We start from the raw sequence: 26,070 nt of genomic DNA on the forward strand, positions 1-26,070 counted from the left end.
CTAAATGGCAAAAAATGTTTTCGACATGTGTGTTGAAGAAAGGTCGAACAAAAATTTGAGATTTAATTATTAGGTTTAATTTAACCTTGTGTAAAATGACAAACTTGAAGCATTGTTTCAATTTATCGACACACTCATGATTATCGTCATCAATTACAATTAGGTCACAGCACTATCGCAACTCTGCATTGAACTCGCGCGATATCTGTTATTAAATTTTAGAGGCAAACGATTGACGATTCTTACTTTTGTATATTAGTAGTTTCTATTTTCTCTGGTAGTCTCACATCTCGGAGATCTGCAAGCAGCTTCGATGCTTCAGCGTCTAGACTCCGGTTGAGGATATCCACGAAGTTGCTGGCTTTCTTCAGATTCTGCAGGTTTATGTTGTTGATGTACCGGACATACGCCAAGCAATGGTTCTTAGTATTCTTCACGTTTAGTACTCCGTTGATAACTTCTCGTTCAGTTACTAAATGGAAAAATTTCAACATCACTTATTTTTCTAAAACAATCATAATGCTAAAGTTACATTTTACCATAGTGGAGTTGGTTAAAAGTAGACCGGAAACCTTCACGTTTAAAAAAAAGTAAAAAGATAAGGATATTTAAGTGTTACCTAAAGAGTACTGTAAAGATTGAACTAATAGAACATTCATAAAGACGTTCATTTATGTGGAAATATCCAGGAAGGTATAATTGTGAGTTTTGGTGACATTTATTCCCATACTAAAGATTTTAAGGGGTCTTCCATTTGTTGTCACTTTTCCGTACTGACAATTTTTTTAAAAGGTGATAAGTAAAATTTATTTTATTTCAGTTTGGGACCAGACGAGCAGGACGTTCAGCTGATGATAATTGATACGCTCAGCCCATTACAATATGACCACTCAGAATTCTAGAAAAACTAAACATTCTGAGCGGCACTACAACTGCGCTTGTCACCTTGACCCATACGATCTTAAGTCTCATTTGCCCAGTAATTTCACTAGCTACGGCACCCAGCTATACAACAATGCTTACACATTAATGGCAGAAATATGCGTCGTTAGGCAGAATAGGTACCCATAATCTAGCCGGCATCCTGTGCAAAAGATCCTCCTATTGGTAAAACTTTGACCATTACGTATTAATTAATTTAGAGATAATTACCGGACATAAAATAATTGTGCATTGTGTCCTTGTCGATTCTTCCAGCGTTGAAGAGTTGCAGGGAAGCTTTCCTGAACAGCTTCTGCATCTTGCCAAGAGTGTCCCACCAGATGGCCTGGTCCTCAGCTTGGAGTTTCGGAACTCTCTATAATTTTAAATATATTTTTAGAAAGTGGAATAAATTAAAATATTATATATGTCGCAATCAAGAGGTCGAGCAGAAGAAACGAGCACGAAGATGATTCGGTATTCGTCTTAACTCGGGTGTAATCGGTGTGCGGTGCAAGTGCGGGCAATAGCTGTCACTTGGTGAGTGCCGAGCAGGCTCCAGGCAGACACGATCGAACTATCGAACGAGGCGATTGTGTCGCACGCGCACACCGCTAATAAAATGTTCTTGTTACAAAATCTACCTACCAATTAATTGTAACATTAATTGTTGCTAATAATGATGCCGTGTGTTTGTAGGACCGTGTTTTACATGCTGTCGTGTTCAACGCTCTCAACAATGGACAACCACGAATATCCTGACCATGGGACCGGCTCTGCTCCGTTAATTATTTGATTAATTAATATTAGTTGTTATATTATAGATTGTGGAATTTCAAGAACATCTTATTACTTATTTAATTTTTGTTATAAATGGGAATAGGGCATATATTTTGTTGGTGGGGATTGCCACCGATTTTATTTTATTTTCTTTCAAACTTACGCTGAAGCGTATTATTTGTAATCCAGCCATATTTAGCTCCCAGAGTGATGGGCACCCTGAAAATATCGTATATTCAAGTCATAATCAGTTAGGACGTAAATCATAATGTCATTGCAAAAGGCTGAAATATATGTCGCTCAATGTTAGGTGAGCCATCATTCCGTTATTCTTTCCATAAGAAAATTTAAACTAACCTTGTTATTAAAATTCAGCAATATAGATGATATAGGTTGTAGAACTGACACGGGTGGTACGGCGTTCGAATCCTTTTTGTACCAGGTATCTAGCAGGATGACGTCGACACCCCCAGCTGCTAATTCGTCGCGAAGCATTTGCAGTTCTGATGACAGCACGTAGGTTGGGATGGGTCTGAAAGGTATACTTTCTACTGAGAAAGGGGCTTTATTCTATTGTTTGCTTCACTCGGAACGACTTGCATATTATTGCGACACAAATATTATATACCTATTGCTTTATACCGTTGATTGGCAATTTAAATTTATTTAAAGCAATTTTAAGCTAGTTACTTAAAAATCTAAGCAAAACTGTCAAATAGAGCTGCGTCATGAATATTAAATATTACTAGCTGACCCGACAGACGTTGTTCTGTATATAATAAATAAAATAATGTTTTTATATGAATTTGTCAATAATATATCATAACATCAAAAATTACTTCGTAAAATATGCACCCTGCTGTCGTAATGAAATTGTTTCACAGCAGAACTGTCAAACCGTGCGTCAATAAATTCTCTCATAGAAATTATGTATGGACACATCAAAGGAAAAGCAAATTTGTTGTTTTTATTTAATTTAGCAGCATTTTCCTATTTATTCACCTTTTAAACCATCTCTGGACTTCCACAAATAATTCAAGACCTAAATTTGCCAAATTGGTCCAGCCGTTCTCGAGTTTTAGCGAGACTAACGAACAGCAATTCATTTTTATATATATAGACTAGTGGACCCAACAGACGTTGTCCTGTCGGAAATTTCGGACACACGTCTTAAATTTGAAAAATCGGTCCATCCGTTGGGAGGAGTCCACTTAAATACACATGAGCAGGATAATTATATTATATCGACGGAATTGAGAATCTAAACCAATCTCAAATTCACTGGAACACACAAAAAAATCATCAAAATCGGTCCAGCCGTTTAGGAGGTAGTTTAATTGTGAATCAAAACCATTATCAAATCCACCTGAAGACACACACCAATCTCAAATTCACTGCAACACACAAAAAAATCATCAAAATCGGTCCAGCCGTTTAGGAGGTAGTTCAATTGTGAATCTAAACCATTCTCGAATCCTTTTGAATACACACAGAAAGTTTCATTAGAATCGGTCCAGCCGTCTAGGAGGAGTTCAGTGACATACACACGCACACAAGAATTATATATATATAAAGATGGAATTATTGAGTTGTCTTTTTGATTTAGTTTGCGTTGGCTTTGTCAAGCACGTCATGTCGGGTCGTTCCCTTTTTCTTTTCCTCCAGAGGAAGAGGAAGGGACACTCTTTCCCTTCCCATTATAATAAATATGTAGGTATGTATGTTTTCCGAAAAGCTGTTTGACCTGATTTTAAATATTCTTAAAGAAATATTTTCACCACTACCTGTAACCATATTTCTGCCCCAGAAACACAACGAAATTTGGTCCCATAGATAAACGTTGACAATTCTTTATTTCTCTCATACACAGCTCTGTTGTCATGTGATCATCCGTGGCTTCGTCTCGAACTCCCCACCTCATGTCCACCACCTGTAAGGAGACAAAAAAACATGTTTCAAACATTGTTTTCTTTTTGAAAATACGGGACGAGTCGAGCAGGACGTTCAGATTCAATTGATACGCCCTACCCATTACAAATGCAATGCCACTCAGGATTTTTGAAAATCCCAAAAATTCTGAGCGGCACTATAATTGCGCTCGTCACCTTGAGACAAAGGCTGTTAAGTCTCATTTGCCCAGTAATTTCACTAGTTACGGCGCCCTTCAGACCGAAACACAGTAATGTTTACACATTACTGCTTATAGCATAAATAGGCACCGTTGTGGTGCCCATAATCTAGCCGAGATCCTGTGCAAAAGAGCCTCCCATTGTAAGGAGACAAACAAACGAATATTACTTATCCCATTTGTGATCATGCTAGTCCATCACTAGTCCCAATAAGATAGCACCTTCTGTGTTATATCCCAACGGATTACCCCAAGGGAATGCCGCTTCTGTTCCGTTGTCTCCAAAAAAGGCTTAGAGGACATTCGCCCAAAACCAATCTTAGGTGGTGTTGTGTGGGTAGGCACGTAGGTTTCATGTGAGTACACATAAACAACGCAGATGGCTGCGTTGGTATGCATGAGCATTCACCACCTATCCCCATTGTTACCCCGGAGGGTAGCTCTTTGACCGGCCGCAAAAAATAATATCACTGAGCTAATTTGTGTAACCTGTCTTGAGTTGTTACTTTGTATCAACTATTTTGCTAATAATCTTGTTACTCATTTACTGTATTTGTTAGAAGTCATTTGCTATTGTGATATATCACTGTGTCCTCACACTAGATTATTGAACTATATGTTATTATTAACCACTAATTCTTTATACTGATCACATATTCATTCCGGATAAGTAATTAATACTAACCTTATTTATTATTTAAGTTATTTCTCATGTAACTGACTTTTTTGACTTAATGGGAATAAAGAATTCTATAAACTGAATTTCTGTCAGTAGTCATCATACGCATAATGGAAAATTAATCCGTCTCAAGATGGTTAGGTTACAAAAATCAATTCCAAACTTGCCGGAATACAAAATGAAAATATATTTGTTTTTTTAACAGTTTCTTATTTTAAAGTGATATCCCTCACTCCTGGGATTAAATATACAAATTTATTTGTACCAAAATTTATGAACGATGCGGGATACCGGATTATGGTACAATTTAATTTTGTTTGTCATGTAAAGTAAGTAGCCCGGGCACGCTCATTATATGAATTGTTTTATGCAATGAAATCTCATTTACTCAATTATTTGTATTGCAAATATATAGGAATTTCTAAGTGGAAAAAAAATAATTCCGTGTAAGGAATCACCAACACTTATACACTTAAAATCTTTAACGAATCACGCTGCATGTTATGGTTTAAGTATTATTCCGATCGGTTCAGTAGTTCTCGCAGTTTAACCGAAGGGAAAAATCGGCAATCCATTTATAAGTATGTATACCGTTGACATCTACCCTATGCCCAGTTTGGAGCTGAACAATTTGTGTAAACGTGTGTAAAAATAATATTAAGCTGTTAATATTCTGACCCCTATAGCCCAGTGGTTAGTGACCCGGTCTACTGAGCTAGAGGTCCCGGGTTCGAATCCCGGTAGGTGCAAACATTTATATGATGAATATGAATGTTTATTTCCGAGTCATGGATGTTTATATGTATTTATGTATGTTTAAGTAAGTATGTTGTATTAAATATATCGTTGTCTTGTACCCATAGTGTACTATGGGCTAGCCTGTAGGCTATGCCTAGTTTGGGGCAAGATAATTTGTGTAAAAGTGTGTTATTATTATATTATATATATTATAACGCTTAATTTTTAATACTATATATAATAGCGTTATTTCTTGTTCAAACCAGTTTTTACTAAGTGCATACCCAAGCAGTTTAGTTAACTTAAGATTACTAAGCTTAAGCATCATATTAGCTGTTATAGTTATGGTTTTAGTCAAATTGAACGTTAACAGTAACGCTGACTTTAACATAGACTGTGCGATATGTTGCACCATCGTATTGCTTGGCATAGTTAAAATTAAAAACTTTTAAAAGCGACTTCAAAAATAAAAACAATAGCTATAATATGATATAACTGAATAGGATTAAAATAAATTATCATTAACAATAGCTTTAACCGACGAAGATTGGACGGTTACGGTTAACAGTTAAAGTTATGATGTCATCTAAAAATTATCAAATGGTGCAACACATTTTTTCTTTAACCTCTTACATGTTTGTTATTGTTAAAGTTAGTTGATACAGTCCAGCTTAAATCTTCTTGCATTACCCGTAACATCTATAAATACACAATAATTGACTGTTTTATTCTAGTAGTCGAGTCATAACCAGTACACCCCATTGTTCGAAACTCTATAACTATTTGAGAACGGAATATTTGTAAACATTTACAAGATCCAACCAATGGGAGCACCCTGTTTATTTTTAACGTCGGAAGCTTGTACACGTGTGCTCTAACTGTTAGGATAAATGTTTGCGGTTAAGTCTAGATCTTAGATTAAGGATTGGTGTCCGCTGCGCTCCAACTAGATACCGCATATATAGATATGATCAGTAAGATTTTTGTATTTAATTAATTTCAATGTAAAATAACACAAAGCGTTTGGTACATAAAAAAAACTACGTTTAAAAAAACCGACTTCAAAGACAGAAAAGTATCAAAATATAACTAAAAATTTAATTTGATACACCTCTTATGCAAACCTTTACTTTTAATATTAATAAATACTATTATGTGTATGTGCTACATATTGATAGGTTTTAAGTCAGTGCCAAGCCCTAAACAAAATAAAACTTAATATTATAAACAGCTTATTTACTGTTATTATTTAGGTTGTCTGGCCACGCGTTTCTGTCCGCTTGGGTTGTTTTGTTCTAGACGAAGCTATCCCGCTCAAAGTCACGCGTGTCAAGTGTAGGTACCTTTATTACATTTGGCTTGGCACCTACTTCAAAGCTATCAATATGTAGCACATACAAATACATAATAGTATTTTATTAATATTAAAGGCAAAGGTTTGCATAAGAGGTGTATTAAATTAAATTTTTAGTTATTTGATACTTTTCAGTTTGTGAAGTCGGTCGATATTTTCGTAAACGTAGTTTTTTTTTATTTTTTACGTTTTAGTGTCAGTTAATAATAATAAATAATCTATCTGAATGAAAACTCCAAAATAAGGCGAACACAGAAAACAATTATGTCATCCAGGTAGTCGAAAATTTTCATATAAAAGTAAATAAAATGAAACTACTGCGCCAAGGTATGTAAATTTTTCATGAGACCAAATGGCATCTATTTCGCAAGAATTAAGTAAATCGGATCACAGATCTCAGAGTAATCGGTGTACATACATAAAAAAAACCGATCGAATTGATAACCTACTCCTTTTTGAAATTGGTTAAAAATGAAAGATGCCATTGAGTGTCAAGATGCCACGCACACAAGCATCTTTCAAATAGCCAATACTACAATAAAAGTTGCCGTAATAAACAAGCTATTGTTCTTAGGTAGTACGGTATCTACCTGAAACGCAGCGGAGACCAACCCTTAATCTAAGGTCTAGGTATTATTGGTGATTTTTGAAGTGACTCATTTAGTCGCCATGAACACATTATTAAGAGAGGAAGAAATTATGAGAAATTGTTACGAAGCCCGCACATGTGTTCGAAGCTATATATGTGAAAGGGGAGCGATTAAAGCACGCCTTTACGCAATGATCCATTTTTTATATATTCCATTTTATTGAAACTTTCATGACTGCTAATATAAATGATCTATTATAGGTTGTAACAATGATACAGTCTTTGACTATTGTACCGATTCAAAATATTAGTTTAAAAAATGTTCAAGAACGAAATGAAATCGTTCGCGTAACGTTAGCGTTCGTTCGTAACGCTCTCGTCACGCATTCACCAGCTTACTCCGCAAGTCAAGAAATCACCATTCGCGTACCGCTAGCGTTTGTTTGTAACGCTCTCGTCACGCATTCACCAGCTTACTCCCCATGTCAATAAATCACCGTTCGCGTAACGCTAGCGTTTGTTTGTAACGCTCTCGTCACGCATTCACCAGCTTACTCCGCAAGTCAAGAAATCACCATTCGCGTAACGCTAGCATTTGTTTGTAACGCTCTCGTCACGCATTCACCAGCTTACTCCCCATGTCAATAAATCACCGTTCGCGTAACGCTAGCGTTTGTTTGTAACGCTCTCGTCACGCATTCACCAGCTTACTCCGCAAGTCAAGAAATCACCATTCGCGTAACGCTAGCATTTGTTTGTAACGCTCTCGTCACGCATTCACCAGCTTACTCCCCATGTCAATAAATCACCGTTCGCGTAACGCTAGCGTTTGTTTGTAACGCTCTCGTCACGCATTCACCAGCTTACTCCCCATGACAATAAATCACCGTTCGCGTAACGCTAGCGTTTGTTTGTAACGCTCTCGTCACGCATTCACCAGCTTACTCCCCATGTCAATAAATCACCGTTCGCGTAACGCTAGCGTTTGTTTGTAACGCTCTCGTCACGCATTCACCAGCTTACTCTCCAAGTCAATAAATCACCGTTCGCGTAACGCTTGCGTTCGTTCGTAACGCTCTCGTCACGCATTCACCAGTATTACTTCAAAAATATCTATATAAATAAATTCTCAAACATATTATCTCTTTATTTACTAACTAAAGTGTTCGAAATTGATTCAAAAATAACTCAGTTCAGAGATGACGAATCTCCCCATTTTTGAAATGGACAAAACAACCAAAATATTCTGATCAAAACACAAATGATTTTCATAAGCAATACCATCCAGTAACTTAAAGTAATCCTCATTGAAAAGAAACTCTTTAGTTAAAAGAAAATATTTCGTTTGACGGATTAATTAAAAGGAAGTCCTTTTTATTCCCGTTCGCCTGTTGAAAGCGAGTCCCGTATTATTGAGGGCTTATGGGTATAAAGCTGAGAGTTAACAGGAAATATGTTGAATTTAATCTTTTGAGTCGGATACTTATAAAACAGAATTTTGAGCGTTGTTAATATACTATAATAAAACCATAGCATGTTATATGAACAGAACTTAGGGGTAGATATATGTATTGGTTTTTTATGGTAAAATATAATGCTGTTCGATGGATTTTCTTCGAACAATATTCTATTACATAAAAATCTTTGCACTTTCACTAGATTGTCCACATTACCGACGCCTTCCCAGTAATTTAGACAAACTGATAGTCATACACATGGATGAAAAAAGCCCACGTGGACGATCAACTAGCCACTGCACTGGTAGGATCAGATCAAGACACATACTGGCCTGGCAATCAAATTGAAATTCAAAATTCAAATATTTTATTCAAAATTTTGGATACTTCTCATTTGATTTGTAAAAAGTTATTGAAGTCATTTTACTGATTAGGTAACGGATTTTCGATATCAGCTTAAAGTTGTTTGATATCTGTATTACAGATATCACCGTGATCACGAAATATAGTATTAACTACCAGGAAATACTCGCAAACCATAAAATGAGCTTACCTTGCGACTGCCTGGAGACAAACGTCTGCGCTATAGACGATTGAGAAGACATAGTGTTCCTAAACTACTAGATAGATTTGTCAAGACGGAATTTATTTTATGTTTTGACATTGAAAAAAAAAAAAACAACGGATTAAGTAGAAAGTTGATCATTGCTGGTTGTCAGGATGAGATATAGAATACATATTTGCAGTATACAACTTCGAAACTAAACAACTTTTTCGAAACTTTTTGACCAGTGAACACCTTTGCACAGGATGGCGGATAGATTATAGGTACCACAACGGCGCTTATTTCTGCCGTGAAACAGTAATATGTAAGCATTATGGTGTTTCGTCAGAAGGGCGCCGTAGCTAGTGAAATTACTGGGCAAATGAGACTTAACATCTTATGTCTCAAGGTGACGAGCGCAGTTGTAGTGCCTCTCAGAATTATTGGGTTTACAAGAATCCTGAGCGGCACTGCATTGTAATGGGCAGGGCGTATCAATTACCATCAGTTGAACGACCTGGTCGTCTAGTTCCTTATTGTCATAACAAAAAAAGTAAGTGATAAAAAAACATACCGGTTTCTTGAGAATCTCTTCTTATGCACTTGAATGGTGAATACGTAACAGATACAAAAATAAACGTTAAATTTTATCAAATCCCTATTCGCTCCAGAAAGCAGTTACATCTCGTTCGTAGCGGAAGATGTTAAATTTTATGATATCTTTCTATAAAGCTATGTTAAGACGTTTCATGGAATCTCTGTTTGTGGAATCGAATCGTAAATATTACTCTATGAAAATATTTATACTTTTATTTTTGTACGTGTTTCTTGAAATAGATAAAGCTTGTTATTATTTTAGACACAAGTTGTGACTCGTTGTATAGATTGCGTATAATAATTATTAACGCTGTAATTCAAATAACCTTATTTGTAAAAAGGATATGAAATCACTTATTGAAAGTCAAAAACCCTTCGAAAAAATATGCCTCAGACCTGAAAAGAACGGGCGCAAAAACTATCGTAACAATATTATATCGTATAATAAAATTTAGTATAATAAAAGAAAAAAATTATCAACATGTATGTTATAAAGAGTAAGATTGGACCTAAAGTTACTCCGAGATCTGTGACAGATTTATACTCTTTCCAATATACTGCCGCATTATTAATACCTATAACCGCTAATAATTATTTTCTTGTTGAAAGTAATAGGTTAATATTAGTCTACACTAACTACAGTCTACTTCTGATGCAGTAAAGTTAAAATTTATTATATATAACTGGTCACACGATATATCTTAAGGTCGCCAGTGTATAGTAAAAAATGACAGTGTTAAAATTAAGTGCTGACTACATTATCGTACAGGATGAAAAGAAGTGATCCAAGAATTGTCCTTTGCGGTATGCTTTATTTATGGGTACCCCAGATAACTTTGTACAGCGTTTTTTAAGTATGTATGTGATTTGAACCATTTCCATAAATTCTCACCATGCCGTGCCAATGCCATACCGTGCTTATGTATAGGAAATAGAATAATGGTATAATTGAGATAAATATTGTATTATATGAGCATCATTTGTTTCCGAAGCGGTAGTAGTATCTAGTAATTACAAATGACATCAAAAAGATCTCTAAAGGAATCTGAGAAAATAAATGCCTCTTATGCCTTTTTATGCTTTTAAGGAATTGTTGATCTCCTTTTTGTTCGGCTTATAATCTGAGTTTTTCCAAAATCGTGGTTAAGGTGGACTTAAGCTTAAGTTTAGCTCACACTCAAAGCGATGTTTATAAATACGGACTTCGACATAACTCATAAACTTCTGACTTTTCAGTACCTTTTTATTAAAAAGTCACTAACCTATTCATTTTTATGTATTTATAATAAGGAAACAGGCGCAATAAAGAAAGCATATAAAGAATTAGAAACAAAGAAAAATTGTATGCCAAATATGAAAGATAAACAGGGAAAATGCACTAGCAAAAGATCTGAAATATTAAATATTGCTACGGAATATTATAAGGATCTATATAAAAGCAAAAATTTTAATCCCAATTATATAATGATTGATGACACAGATGAATCTGAACATATACCACATGTTCTAAAAGAAGAAACAATAAAAGCGATTGGAACGCAGAAGTTAGGAAAAGCGCCCGGTCCCGATCAAATCACTAATGAACTTCTTAGGATATCAATGCCAGTAATTGTACCAAAATTAACCAATTAATTTCAACGAAGTTATAAAGACAGAATATATTCCAGAAGATTGGGCAAAATCTATGATAGTTTTGTTACACAAAAAAGGGGACAAAGGAGACATTGGTAACTACAGACCGATAAGCTTAATGTATAAATATATAATAAATATATATAAGATCTTCTCAAAAATATAAAATATTCTCGATGAAAACCAGCCTAAGGAGCAAGCCGGATTTAGGAGTAACTTCTCGACTATAGATGATATTTATGTCCTACGACAGATACTTCAGAAATATAAAGAATACAATAATGTATACTATCTGGGTTTCGTAGACTTTAACAAAGCTTTCGATTCGTTAGAACATCACTATATATGGGAATCATTAGAGCGACAATGAGATACTAGAAAGTATATAAGTATTTTAAAAAACATTTACCAGAAAAGCACAGCACAAATAAAACTGGAAATGACAGGTGACGAGTTTCCAATTGAAAGAGGCGTCCGTCAAGGTGACCCTATATCGCCGAAATTATTCTCAGCTGTGTTGGAGACGATCTTTAGGAGACTAGACTGGGATACATTCGGAATAAACGTGAACGGAGAGAAGTTAAGCCATTTGAGATTCGCGGACGTTTTAATACTGTTCTCCGAATGTCCAAATACCCTGGAAACAATGCTACAACAATTATCAGATGAAAGTGCAAATGCAGGTCTCTCTATGAATGTAGCGAAAACAAAAATAATTAGCAATTCTCAATCAAAAGAGGCTATTACGATAAATAACCAGCAATTAGAATATGTAAGAGGCCACTTGACCCTAATGCGACAATCATAATATGTCGATCGTGACAGCTCAGTCCCTTTAAATGCCCACTAAATAAATTGCTAATCTCACTCAAAAGTATTTACTAACCTGAAACTCAAGACCATGCTTCTCGCGACAGTAGTCCTTGATCCGGGGATAGCATTTCGCCATCAATGTATTTCTTTCCATTGTTGTATCTATAATGAACAATAAGGTTTTAAACAATATATTATGTTTTTAAAGTGATAACCCTCATTTCTAGGATTAATACACAAATAAAATTTTAAAAACATAATTTTATGAACGATGCGACTCAAACACGACCTCCGGCGTTCCGTGCCGGTGCTCTAACCAACTGAGCTAAGCTAACGGAACGCCGGAGGTCGTGGGTTCAAATCCCGCATCGTTCATAAAATTTTGTTTTTCAAATTTTATTTGTGTAATAAGGTTTTATTTCAAAATATTGATTATTTTTAAGACTAAATTCAATATGAAGAAAGAAGAAATATCATTTAGTCTGCAACTTAAACTAAGAATACAAGTAGACTTATTTTTAATTTATATTAAGATGCCGAACTGGGTTTCACCTCAGCATAATACTGATCATACCCGCAGGTGATATGATCAGCGCTGGTCTTCCAGAGAACCCAGGTGGAATAGCGGATTGTCATTCTTCATACGAGTATATAAAGGGTTACCATACTTAAACAATAATATCATAATAAAAAATTAATAAAAACAAAACAATAATTACATAAAATTTCGTCCTAATCCAGTTCCGGTTCCCGTTTTCGCTCCCGTTCCCAACATATTATATTATGAGTCTTATTTCGAGGAAGATTGCTCTGGCAAACTAAACCTCCTATTGGAATAGTTATAGCTAATCGACGTGAATTTCAGTTTTTCACAAATCCTATGAGAACCGTGGATTTTTCCGTGATAAAATGTATCCTATGTCCTTTCCCAAGCTCTAGTCTTTCGCTGTACCATATTTCATCAAAATCGGTTCAGTACCTGCGGCGTGAAAGCGTAGCAAACAAATCTAGTTTCATATTTATAATATTAGTAGGGATTTAATGACAGTTTTACATCGCTAATGTTTTCTTTATGATTAGTATTGAACAATTTAATTTTGTAAATGTGTTTATGTGTCACAATAATACTTATTTCAAAATAATATTGTTATACCTTTTAAAAATAAATTTACTATATTCTTTTAAAAGTCAGCGTTTTTTTTTTGTATTTTACTACCAACCTTTAATTGTCTTGTTTATTAAGTATTAGCTGACCCGACAGACGTTGTTCTGTTCATAATAAAAAAAAATTGCGGGTGGAATTTCGTATAAGCTGACCTCTACTCGGCGAAAGGAATATTGCTACAAAATTCAAGTCTCTACGGTTTATGGATCCAGAGATATCGTGTTGAGTGACTATATACGTGGAAATCTCTTATATAGATTATTTTTTAATATCTAAATATTTTAGAAAGACATAATTAGTCTAAGTAAAACTAATTGTTCTTAAGTGATTCATTGTATTTGATTTTAAGCTTTTGGTAAATAAAGACCTTTTTTTATAAACTAAAAAAAATATAAAGTATAAATTACTAACGGTCGTTTTCAATAACCTCTCTTTAGTTTAACTTACTAGAAGTATACCAATCTATCCTTTTATGCTTACTAACATTTCAATAACCTATCGACAGATAGCATAGGACTATAACTAATAACATAACTATATTGTACATAACTATGGATAGATAAGATCTTGTCATTAACGGCTCTTTTCAATAACCTATATATCTTTAGTTTAAGTTACTAGAGGTAGACAAATCTATCCCATTACGCATTCTTACATTTCAATAACCTATCGACAAGAACCCAAATGGAGTATCAACATTCAGACAAACATTTAAGGCGACACTAAATGCCAGCGACCTTGAGCGATATCAGTTCACGGCTGCCGGCCCGCCATCTATGTAACAAAGCCAATATTATCAAAATTCTTGGGTGGAAAACAGTTTATATGCTTACAATCCTCGTAATTCACTACTAATCTGAATAAATGAATTTATTGTATTCGAACGGACTTCCAAGAAAAAGTCTGTGTAACATATTCTAATAGAATCGTGTTTTTCAAAATGAACCAGCGAACTCTAATCGATCTTATTTTTGCATTAAAACTTAAAAATTTTATTCTGTCTTCAACTTCTGATTAAAATTAACTATCGTGTCCCTAGTAGGTATCCCCGGAAGCAAATTATTTCGCTAGTTCCACCAGTTCGAAGATGCCTGTTTTTTTTAATGAAAATTAGGGACGTGACGAGCAGGATGCTCAGCTGATGGTAATTGATACGCCCCGCCCAGTACAATGCAGTGCCGCTCAGGATTCTTGAGAAACCCAAAAATTCTGAGCGGCACTGCAATTGCGCTCGTCACCTTGAGACATAAGATGTTTGAAGCGTTTAAGCAAAAAGCAATCATATATCGTGAACTATAATGTCAAAATGTCAAGTCTCATTTACCCAGTAATTTCACTAGCTTCGGCGCCCTTCAGAGTTGTTTGTAAACACAGTAATGTTTACAAATTACTGCTTCACGGCAGAAATAGGCGCCGTTGTGGTACTCATAATCTAGCCGGCTTCCTGTGGAAAGGAGCCTCCCACTGGTAAAAGCGTTTGAAGCGAACAGTCCTGATAACACGTATAGTGATAATATCATCGATATTAATTTTACTTCCTCTCTCCATACAGTTCGTGAATTATTTGTATATAAGTTTAGCGAATAAAAGGTATTGATTTTCATAGTCTTATATAATAATAGTGTTATATCAAAATAAATAACCAATTAATTTTTGAGTATATTTGTTTTTTTCTATAATGTTTACTTTATGAAAATTATTGAAGAATGTGGTAGATACCTCTAATTGTTTGTTACATTAAGTACAGTGAAACCTGGTTAAGTGAGACATCAAGGGACCTGCAATGTCGTTTCACTTATAGAGGTATTCCACTTACCCAGTGTCTCAGATATACAGGTATAAATAAATATCTGTCTCATTTACAGAGGGTTCCATTAATAGAGGTGAGAATACAGGTTATTTCAGTTATACAGGTGCGATCATTAAATAAAATAACGTGTTATGTATGTAAATAAGTTTTAATAAAAAAAATATTATGTACTAAGTTTCCCGCCATGACAAGACTCACCTTTTAAGGTAAAAGTTTTATCGGGTAGACACTTATAAAATAAACCCGCTTCGTCTGCGTTAAAAATATCATCAGCAGAATAATTGCGTAATAGAACTGGTAGGTCTTCAATCCATTGGCTACATTTGTTAACATCAACAGCGTTACTTTCTCCACAAATTGCTTTGAAAACTATACCGTTTCTTTTCTTAAACCCTTCCATCCAACCATTGCTGCTACAAAAATTATGAATATCGAGCCTTCGCGCGAAATCTTGTGCCTTTTCTTTAATGATCGGTCCACATACTGGAACGTTTTTGTTACGAAGTTGCTTAACCCATGTTAGCAAACACTGTTCAAGTTCAGGATATTCTGATAAACGTACACGTTTTAGTTTTCCTTGTCCTTCAGAACATTGTGATTCAATTTTATGTTTACTCTGAATTATTCTACAAAGAGTAGATTTTGGCACATTAAATTCGGCACAAACTTCTTCGCGTGTCTTCCCACTTTCATAAACGGATATTAACTTCAGTTTTTCACGTAATGATAACGATTGTAGCTTTCGTTTTGACATTTTTCAAATAAACATCTGTATGATAGTAAAGCGAAAGTAAAACTGAAGGTAATTGAAGCTCAAAATTTGTACTTACGTACTTGGAATTACGTGTGGAATTTGTGGGTAGAATAAGAATGAGTAAACAAATAATCTTATCTATGATGATAAATCGAAAGAACAAATCCCAGATATAGAGGTTTACCTCGTCCCACTAACAGAGGTAATTCAGTGCCAAAGTGTTGGGACCTCAGCATGAGTTCTAGTTATGGAGGTTTCTCACTTATCCAGGTCCCACTTAACCAAGTTTCACTGTATAATATAATATTTTATTATTAATAATTACTGTATCGTTACATATAATGCATCAATAATGTAAACAAAATTTTGGTATTTCTAAATATATACATTACATAGATAAGTACAGGTGAAGCTGACGTAATAAATCTATATATATAAAAATGAATTGCTGTTCGTTAGTCTCGCTAAAACTCGAGAACGGCTGGACTGATTTGGCAAATTTAGGTCTTGAATTATTTGTGGAAGTCCAGAGAAGGTTTAGAAGGTGAACAAATAGGAAAATGCTGCTAAATTAAATAAAAACAACAAATTTGTTTTTCCTTTGATGTATCCTTACATAATTTCTATGAGAGAATTTATTGACGCACGGTTTGACAGTTCTGCTGTGAAACAATTTCATTACGACAGCAGGGTGCATATTTTACGAAGTAATTTTTGATGTTATGATATATTATTGACAAATTCATATAAAAACATTATTTTATTTATTATATATAGAGAACAACTTCTGTCGGGTCAGCTAGTATTATATATAATTAGTAAAAGTAATCTTTGTTAATTCGTAATTAAAAGATGTAGTTATTAAAATTTCATTGCTATAATCTTGTACGATGATACAGAAATATTTTTGAACGATTTTTAAAATTATTTCTATTCAAAAATAAAATATTTTTTACGTTTACACAGTTATTCGAGCAAAATTTTCAGATCGAATATATCAAATGCCTTACTTGGAACTCCCCGAACAAATAGCAATAAAATCCAAAAGTAATGTTGCGTTATTGTTCTTCTTATCAATCGTTTGAATTCTAAGAGTTGATCTTATCCTTGCAATAAATGTACTTTCTAAGTAAGACAGCTGTGTATCCAATATTTGTTCTAAAATTATTGCCAGGTATGTCGAAAACTCATAACTTAAAAGAAATTGCAAGAGAATAGTAATATATTATATCGTCGCACTATTTTTATTATCTTTCCTGTGTGTAGTGTGTATTAAGGTTTTTAACCTAGACATGCCTAAAACAATAATGGATACAAAATTAAAATTATGGCTAATAGATAAATGCTCCATAGTTAACTATAATATTTCTTTAGCTGAAAATAATTTAGAATTATAACTATGCAATGTGTATTAATGACGTATAAATAAATTAATTGTAATATTGACAATCAAATATATTTATGCCGATTTATGGACGAATTGTGCAGTGCCAATTGTTAAGAAATCCATCTAGCAATAGTTAAGAACGATTCATACTAATAAATAATACTCATCTCATTTCATTTTCATTTCTGTCTTGCCCACATCAGTCTTACGTCACAAATATTTGTAAATTTTAATAAAATTTAAAGACTTGTTTCTACTTTTCTATAAAGTTTCATCCACGTGCAGCCAACAACTATGGAATGACTTTCCTTGCGAGGTAATTGCAGATAAGTACGACGTATGTTCATTTAAAATCAATAATTATTTATAATAACAAAAACATTTTTTCATTTTTGTTGCATTATACACTCGATAAATTTATCGAAAATGGAATGAACGATTTTGTTAGTATGATTGCTTATACAAAGACAAATTTACAATGTCCTAGTCATTATAATATTATTGTCTAAGAGTATTTTATTGATAAATTTTAAGAATTTTTGAAAAAATTAATACAATAAAAGAAGGAGCCCAAATTTTAATTATACATAATATTACCATATTAACATGCATTGTTAGCACTTTTGTTCCAGAATTTCATTGAGGAATACATTGAATTATATGTCGCAGGCAAAGAGTATAATTTGGGGTTTTACATACGGCGACGCGGACGTCCGCTTACAAACCCTCTTTGTTATGGGATATATCTGTGACAGCTACTTCGTGCCGACTTCTGCGACCTCGCAAAAATTGTGTAACTACCCTGACGTTTTAATCATTTTTACTAAATAATTACAGTTCAATTGCTAAAACAAATTGTTCTTGCTTCGTGTTCGCGTCCCAGCTTCTAATGGGGGTATACAATAGACTTCGAACATTACTGCCACGCCATAAGGTGTTAATTTGAATGAATGTTTTAATGTTATCTGTTTAAGTTGATGTACATATATGTATATATACAACGCCACTCAGATATTTTTAACGACCTTTTAAAAAGCGATTGGGAGTCTAGTTGTTTATTGTACGTCAGTATTACTTAAGTATATAATATGTTTGTTTTATTTTTAAATTTACTTTTTTTTGGGGTTTATATGCTTTATCCGTGTGCTTATTTAAAATCACCAATGTAGCTCCACGCTGTATATTAAGTACATTAATGAATATACTCGCAGATGTACTCGTAAAGATAGGTACTCATGTAATAATGTTCTTAGCACCGGTTTCACCAATCACATTTCAAACTGAGTTCAATAAAACTCAGTTTTAGGTAAACGAGTTCAAATGCCGGTCTTGATCTCGATTAAATACAGCGAATTCATCAATACCTTTTGAGCGTTTTGACGTAAACTAAGTTTACATGTCATAATCAATAGAATGTATCAAATATCTGTCAAAACTGTCATTGATAAGTATGATCAAAATCAAAATTGTTAAATGTCAATGTTTCTATTACGTTATCGACAGTGAAAGCACTTGAGTGCGATCAAATTATAATATGTTGAACGCCCAAAATTCGGCGGTCAGCATTTAAACGCGTTTAGGCTATAACTGCGATCAGTTAGTGTTGGTTAAATCTGAATTGATTCTGTAAACTCGCATATAGGCATAAACGTAAGCGCGTAAGTGTTCTAACCGCGTTCTAAATCATTAGTGAAATCGGGCCTTAAAGAATAACATTATGTGGCCCATATCTTAAGATCCATCTCAACCTCAACTTGCTTCTCCCATCTCGCAATATGATTTCTACTGAATGCTTCATGACATAATATTTTCCCATTTTAAAATGGCGCACAATGCAAAAACTTAACTGAGATTAATAATAAAATTACAGCTCAAAATTATAATATGAAGCTTTTCCTCGAGGCAGTGGAGCTCTCAAGTGGGACATGAACTTTTAATTAATTTCCATTATCTGATGGAGAATGAACAAAAAGTGATTGTTATAATGCATTGTGATAAATGTTAAGGTACGTTTACACTTTGTTATGTTGTGTTACTTTCGTGTACATATCCATATTAGTATTCTATAAATAACACATAAATTCTTGCTATAAAATATCAAGAATATGAATGTTATTTTTTAATTAATATTAAAGCCCTTGCAAACTTTTACGTCGGTAGCTTAGTAGAATCAATTGAGACACCAACATTTTTATAACTTTAATTAAATGAAGAAAAATTATAATTAATGAACGAAAAGTAATTATTGTTATAATGCATTGTGATAAATGTTAAGGCTCGCTTACACGCAGGTTGAGATACATTCACACTCATATTATATGGTCTTTTTAAAGGGAATACCTAAGTTCTTCTTAAATATAAAGAACACTCTGTAAAATCTTTTTATGGAGGAGAAGGACACACCAGTGTACGGGTCACCTGGTTCTAAATGATAACCGCCGACCTCATTCTCTTGTAACACCAGAGCAATCACAGGAGCGTTGCCAGCCGTTAAGGAACGTGTACGCGCTTCTTTTGAAGGTACCCATGTCGTATCGTCCTGGAAATACCGCACAAGGAAGCTCATTCCGATAATAAACCATAAAACGAGCAGATAATTAACTGCTAAATATACTTATATGAGATAAATAATGTGCACAGATAGCAGTAATGGATTTCGAAGTTCAGGTCTAATTCGACTGTTACTATGAGTGTTTGATTGTTAAGTTTCAATATGAATATTTTTTGTTAATTCTTTTCTTTTAATGTTGAATATAGGATTCAACACAGCGATCGCAATGCTGAAAGCTGCTATAAAACCGATAGATCATTACTTATTAATTAGGCAGAGTTGCAACTAACTTTAGCTATAACAAACAATATGTTAAAGTACCGGTTAAGCATAAAATGTGTTGCACCATTTGACAATTTTTAGATGTCGTTATAACTTTAACTATTAACCGTAAGCGTCCAATCACCGCCGGTTAAAGCTATTGTTAATGTTAAATAACTAAATAGAGACCTGTCAAAATTTTCAAAAAAATATTCAATATTGACTTGATATTTCAATTTTTAACTTTAACTATGCCTAAGAATACCATGGTAGAACACATTCCGCAGTGTATGTTAAAGTCAGCGTTGCTGTTAAATTTAACTTAAACCTTAACTCTAACAGCTAATATAATGTACCCCAGCCTTAATATTTTTCGTTGTGATATCTTTATTTATAATTTACTATAATAAAAGCTAATACTTAACCTAACTTACTATAGCGTATTTCATTAAATAACAGTATTGTTATTCAAATATTTATTTTATTCTGATTTACATAATTATTGTAATATTAAATTGTTGTAATCTAGTAGTTATCAATAATATATTGTTACCCCATTTTGCCTTTAACACAAAGACTTTGTGGCCTTATATTTAAGTACAGAAGAGCAGAATCCGAAGAAATCGTTGCGAAAAGATGGGTGGTTGGGTGGAGAGATACGATTCTATAAATCTCGTGTATATCTGATTCTGGGCTAGGGCATGCATTCGCTTTACGACTGTCCACGACGACGGACACACTCAAGGTGACCTTGTCGTAACCTGATATTGTGTTACTGTGACGCGCTATTGTGTTGTGTTTAGTGAGCTAAGGATACCAAAGGACTTCTGACATTTACTACTTGTAACTCACAGGACGCTTAAGTTACTTTAGGCCAGGTACACAGACCTATATATCATTATGACAGTGGAACCTGAGAATAATAGTTTTGCTTTGAAATTTAAGGAAATACATGCATTACTTCTTAAATCTAACGTTTTCGACACCTCAAAAATTAATGAGAAGAAACCTAGTAGTGCTAAATACCTGGGCGATCACAGTACTGTGGAATGTTTCGACCTCGAACAGAATGTAGAACCACACACCAGCGCAAAAGGTTACAAGTTTATTGCGAACTATCAAGCAAGTCGGAAAGCCCTTAAAAACCAACGCACCAGTCGCGGCTTCACCGCCCAAAACATCCAACTTTTCTATCTTAGTCAATCAGTCGGATCCCACTTACCCCCCCCCCACCTACTCCGTTCCGCAACCATTCAAGATCTCCAGGGCTTCAACCAAGAGATTTCTATGCTGACATCCCTGTTGCCTTAGACTTTCTGTCACACGTCGATTTTAATGAATTGAAGGCCTTTGGTCGTAAACTCAGAGATACCGAGAACGACCCCCAAACCCGTCTCCGCGCTATTTCTGAACACTTGGGAGTTATCAGCACAATTGCATGCTATTCAGTTCCTGCTGAATTCTCAACGTAATACCTTGCTAGTTAGTCATCAATACAAACACAAGCACTTTAGATGCAAGACAGTATACAACAATCATCAGTTTTCTCCCAACCTACGCTGTAATATTTGCCTGTGGCATACCTACGCATGTTCAATGGGAGCGTGAAGAAATCATGCCAGAACTGGAAGATCGCATTGGATGACCTGATAGTCATATCAGGTCATGTCTCATCTGGGATGAATAGAAGTCCTAGTCTAAAATGGTATTGGGTGCAGAGCCAGGAGTAGTGGAAAGATTTGGCATGTACGAGTACTCGAATTGTCGTCCATTAGGAAAACATCCAAAAATCCATTGGGATTCACCGCCATTTGTATCCGCTGTACGATCGCCAAAAATCACTCATTCGAAAAAGCATGCCTTAGACCTGAGAAGAACTGGAACAGAATAGGAAACTATACAAAGAAGACAATATAGCTGATATGAAAACTCCAGGGAGCCTACTCTTAAAACCGATATTCGCTAAATCGTGGCATTAGTCGTGTCGAATCCTACTCTTAGTTACATCGTATTCAATGTCGAAACGATGATTGAACGAACGAAACACTATTCCATATTATAGGTCCTAACCCTACTCTTAGTTGAAAATGTCAGAGACGAATATTCGACTTTCACAAATAATCAAACGTCACTTTTACTATAATCTCAACGACACCTTCTAGGCTGTCGATGCTATTATCGTTTCAAGTTGCATAGATATTTTTGCCATACAATAATTATACATACTTAATAAATATTATTGAAATAATTTAAAAATAATTAATAATTTAAAAATGTGATTTACTATTCAACAGGATTTTTTTACTACTAAGTCATTTAAGTCATTTTGTTGGTCGTTTATGCGTAGAAATAATGCAAATCGCCGCCTGAGAAATAGGAAGTCGACGAGAAGGGTTGAGTTACTTTTTTTACATTTTATTATCCGCAAGTTTTGTATTATTTATTCAATTTTAAATGGTCATATATTATATTCATTATTTTTTAAACATTTACATTATGTGTAAATGATACCAAATTGGTGGTGCAGAGTTTGGCATGGTCCTTAGCGCCTACACTATGTTTTGACTTTTGACACTTAACAGCGACATAGCACAGATAATGTTTAGGTTTGAACATATGTCATTCACACTAACGTCGTAAAAAATCAAAATATTAGTCTATGGTAACGATAAACGATAAGGAATTCGAACATTTATTAGAGTAGGATAATTGTGATATATTCGGAGTATTGTCGTATCGTTCCGAATGTATCGTTGTCGATTTTGCGAGTAGACCTCCAGGGTCTCGCTCTATAGAATTAAATATTTAGCTATTGGTAGATATATAATTTTGGGTAATTTGTGTTAGTTTGAAAATGTATTCTGACTTGTGTCAATTAACAAATAAATATGTACCTAAACTAGTGTAATTATTTTTTATTTAAAGAATCAAATGTTGTTGCTAAGAATAGTTTCAATATAGTTTATACATTTTTTTTAGGTAAGCCTGTTAGACATTACGAGCTGAAGCTGATGTGAAAATGAGACCATAAAAATTATTTTTTAAACAAAAAAACAACCGACTTAAAAAAATCTATTCAGACTAAAAAGTTAAAGAATTATTGCGTACTTAAATACAATCTAATTAATCTAATTCTGGTTACAGTTATTGCTATTTTTGGAATCGGTGACCTCCCGCTGCGACTCTACCCTCGCATCTCACCTGGTCCACGTTGCGCGTATGACACAAGCACATCTCACCTACAACTACATACATACTAAAAACCTACTTTTGCTGACACTGACTCCAAAAATAACAATAATTATTTTATTTATTTATTAATTTAAAGGTACTCCAACAACACATACACAATACACTCTTAAACTTAAATATTGTACAAAAATAGTTCGAGTGTATGAGTCAATTACAGGTGCACACAACATAAATGAGAATCATTTCTATTGGGCACTTATATAAAAAATATGATACTAAAAAAAATATAATATGGTCATAAAAAAATATGATGTAAGTAATAAAAGAATCACTATACTATAGTTGCAATACCTTACGTTTAAATGCTATGAGGCTATCGCAAAATGGGTAGATAGAAAAGTTTGTGTTTGCTTCTTGACCCTAATCTCGGTATGTTTAATGTTATTTTGCTCAGGATATTGGGTGTATCTAGCATGTTGTTTAAAACTTTATATAAAAACGAGTGGTCAAGCATACGACGTCTATCAGAGAGCTTATTCATTTTAAGAAACTTTCTTCTTTTTTCATAGTTGCTTCTGTTGCTTATATTTCTATTCATAAAACATATGTGGTTGGTAAATGAGCGACTGATTAGTTCAATGCTATTATAACGCAAATTATAACTACAAATAGATTAATTAATAAGATTGTATCATCATCAGCTGGAAGACGTCCACTGCTTGACAATGACACTGCGTTCAATAGGTGATTTTGAATCCTATTTTGAATAAAAATATTTGAATTTGACAAAGGCCTCCCCCATAGATTTCCACGACGATCGGGCCTGCGGTGCCCTCATCCAACGTATTCCGGCGATCTTGACCAGATTAAATGAGATTGTATAAAAGTACGAAATTATTGGTTAACTTTTTAGTCCGTCTTATATCTATTGTTTTGGAACAGTTTTTTTATAAGTCAGTTCTTTGTTATAATATTTTTATTTTTTATTGGATGCTGACACACAACGTTTGTGGTTTAACGACTATCTGAGTGGTGCTTTGTTTACAGAAGTATTGTGTTTACAAAAAAATCGAGGCACTTGAGCACCTTAACACAGCGTTTGCCGGACAGCGTGGTCTTTATATAGCATGTCTCAAATTATGTGGTATTTTGCAGTTTAGATAACATCACACTTATTTGATATTTTTGACTAATGTTTTATTTTGAAGTGACTATTACCTACAAAATTTAATAAGAATCTTAAATTTTAGGAAAGAATATAATTACTTAAACAAAATAATAATTTTATCGTTGTTTATTATTTTTTCTTTTCTCCTCCCCCTTATTTTCCTATTATTTTTATTCACGCGGAAGACCGGCGCGAGTCGAAGACTAAATACTATAAGTATATCCCGGTAAGAATGTTGTTACTAATAAATTTCGACATGGCAACAATATGATTTATCAAATCTACCAAATTATTTTTATATATTTTTAGCCCAAAGTTTAACAAGAGCTAAAAAATAATATGTGTAAGGAAGATGTTTTCACCTAAAATATATCCATAAATATTATTTAATTTTCAAAAGTACCGAATAAGTACCTATGTAATCTTTCAATGTAGAAAATAATAATAAAACCTAATACTTCTTACTCTGATGTTTTGTCAATCGTTTTCATTCCACAAAATACCTACTCCTGTAGTGTTTTTGGCATAGCCCATAGAGTAATACCTACTTATTGCACTTCCAATATAATAATTCAAATTATTTGGCCTCATAATTTATTGTTTAGTTCTAACAATTGATTTCAAATAGACATTGTTAGGATAATATTACACGTGTAACGCTTCAGTTCTCATTAATAGAACAATAGATTGTTTTTGGCTTATTACTGTCGGAACTTAAGTGATAACGCCAAGGAGATGAGGATAGTTTTGCAAAAATATTATAATCTTTCGCAGAAATGTGCTATTGTTTTATTGAAACAAAAAATATTTTCATAGGAATACCGAATGTAGTAAAATTATTATAAATTTTCAACATTGTATTTAAATAGCTAGACCTTCTACCTATTACTACCTTATGGTATTTGTTTTATTTTGAGTCGGTGATTTAGTACGTAATTAGAGTTTTTGTTTACAACATTCCACCAACAACAATAATATAAATATTTTTAATAAATGTAAATGTCGACAAACATACAAAAAAAAAGTAACGCATTTCATTGTTTTACTTGTAGATAGGTAAATATTTGTTGCGCATCTATAATTCATAACCATTTAAAAATTTACCAATATGGTCATTTTAGTAAAATACAAAATACAGTCCTAAAACTGAAATAACAAAGAACAAATGTAATATTAAAGATAGTACTTAATCACAATGATCCCAAAAATTACGCGCTACGCGTGTGTCCGCACTACCGGTAAGACATTTACGAAATGCCGCACAGCAGTGATTTCCCTTTCTGAGATAAGCAGTGAATGTGTAGTGCCGTAATGTTCAAATAAATATTATATTTGAGTGCTGTATTATCATATCTGAAACTTTTGCAAATGTGACTATGAAAACACTTGCAATGTTTTATCCAGAGTCTCAATACAAAAACGAACTAAGTACATTGTTTCGGAAATAATAGTTTGTTTATTATGTTAATTATGCTTACGTTTTGTTTAATTACAATTAAATATGTAAGTGTAATGGGAAAACTACAATTTTTATTTTATATTTTACTTGA

The 26,070-nt window shown here is 33.8% G+C and overlaps 1 protein-coding gene across 1 annotated transcript in view; it reads right to left on the minus strand.

The window, feature by feature from the left end:
• LOC126980016 (NACHT and WD repeat domain-containing protein 2) overlaps nucleotides 1-26,070 on the minus strand; it is a 270,439-nt gene that overhangs the window by 42,430 nt on the left and 201,939 nt on the right. Inside the window, exons 5-9 of the mRNA XM_050829637.1 lie at nucleotides 12,306-12,394; nucleotides 3,486-3,631; nucleotides 2,059-2,233; nucleotides 1,153-1,297; nucleotides 247-472 (exon numbers count right to left, since the gene is read on the minus strand). Of these exons, the coding sequence (XP_050685594.1) occupies nucleotides 247-472; nucleotides 1,153-1,297; nucleotides 2,059-2,233; nucleotides 3,486-3,631; nucleotides 12,306-12,394 (781 nt within the window). The remainder of the gene's footprint in view (nucleotides 1-246; nucleotides 473-1,152; nucleotides 1,298-2,058; nucleotides 2,234-3,485; nucleotides 3,632-12,305; nucleotides 12,395-26,070) is intronic.

The sequence above is a fragment of the Leptidea sinapis genome, chromosome 4 (assembly GCF_905404315.1).
Source record: "Leptidea sinapis chromosome 4, ilLepSina1.1, whole genome shotgun sequence".
NCBI classification, from domain to species: Eukaryota; Metazoa; Arthropoda; class Insecta; order Lepidoptera; family Pieridae; genus Leptidea; species Leptidea sinapis.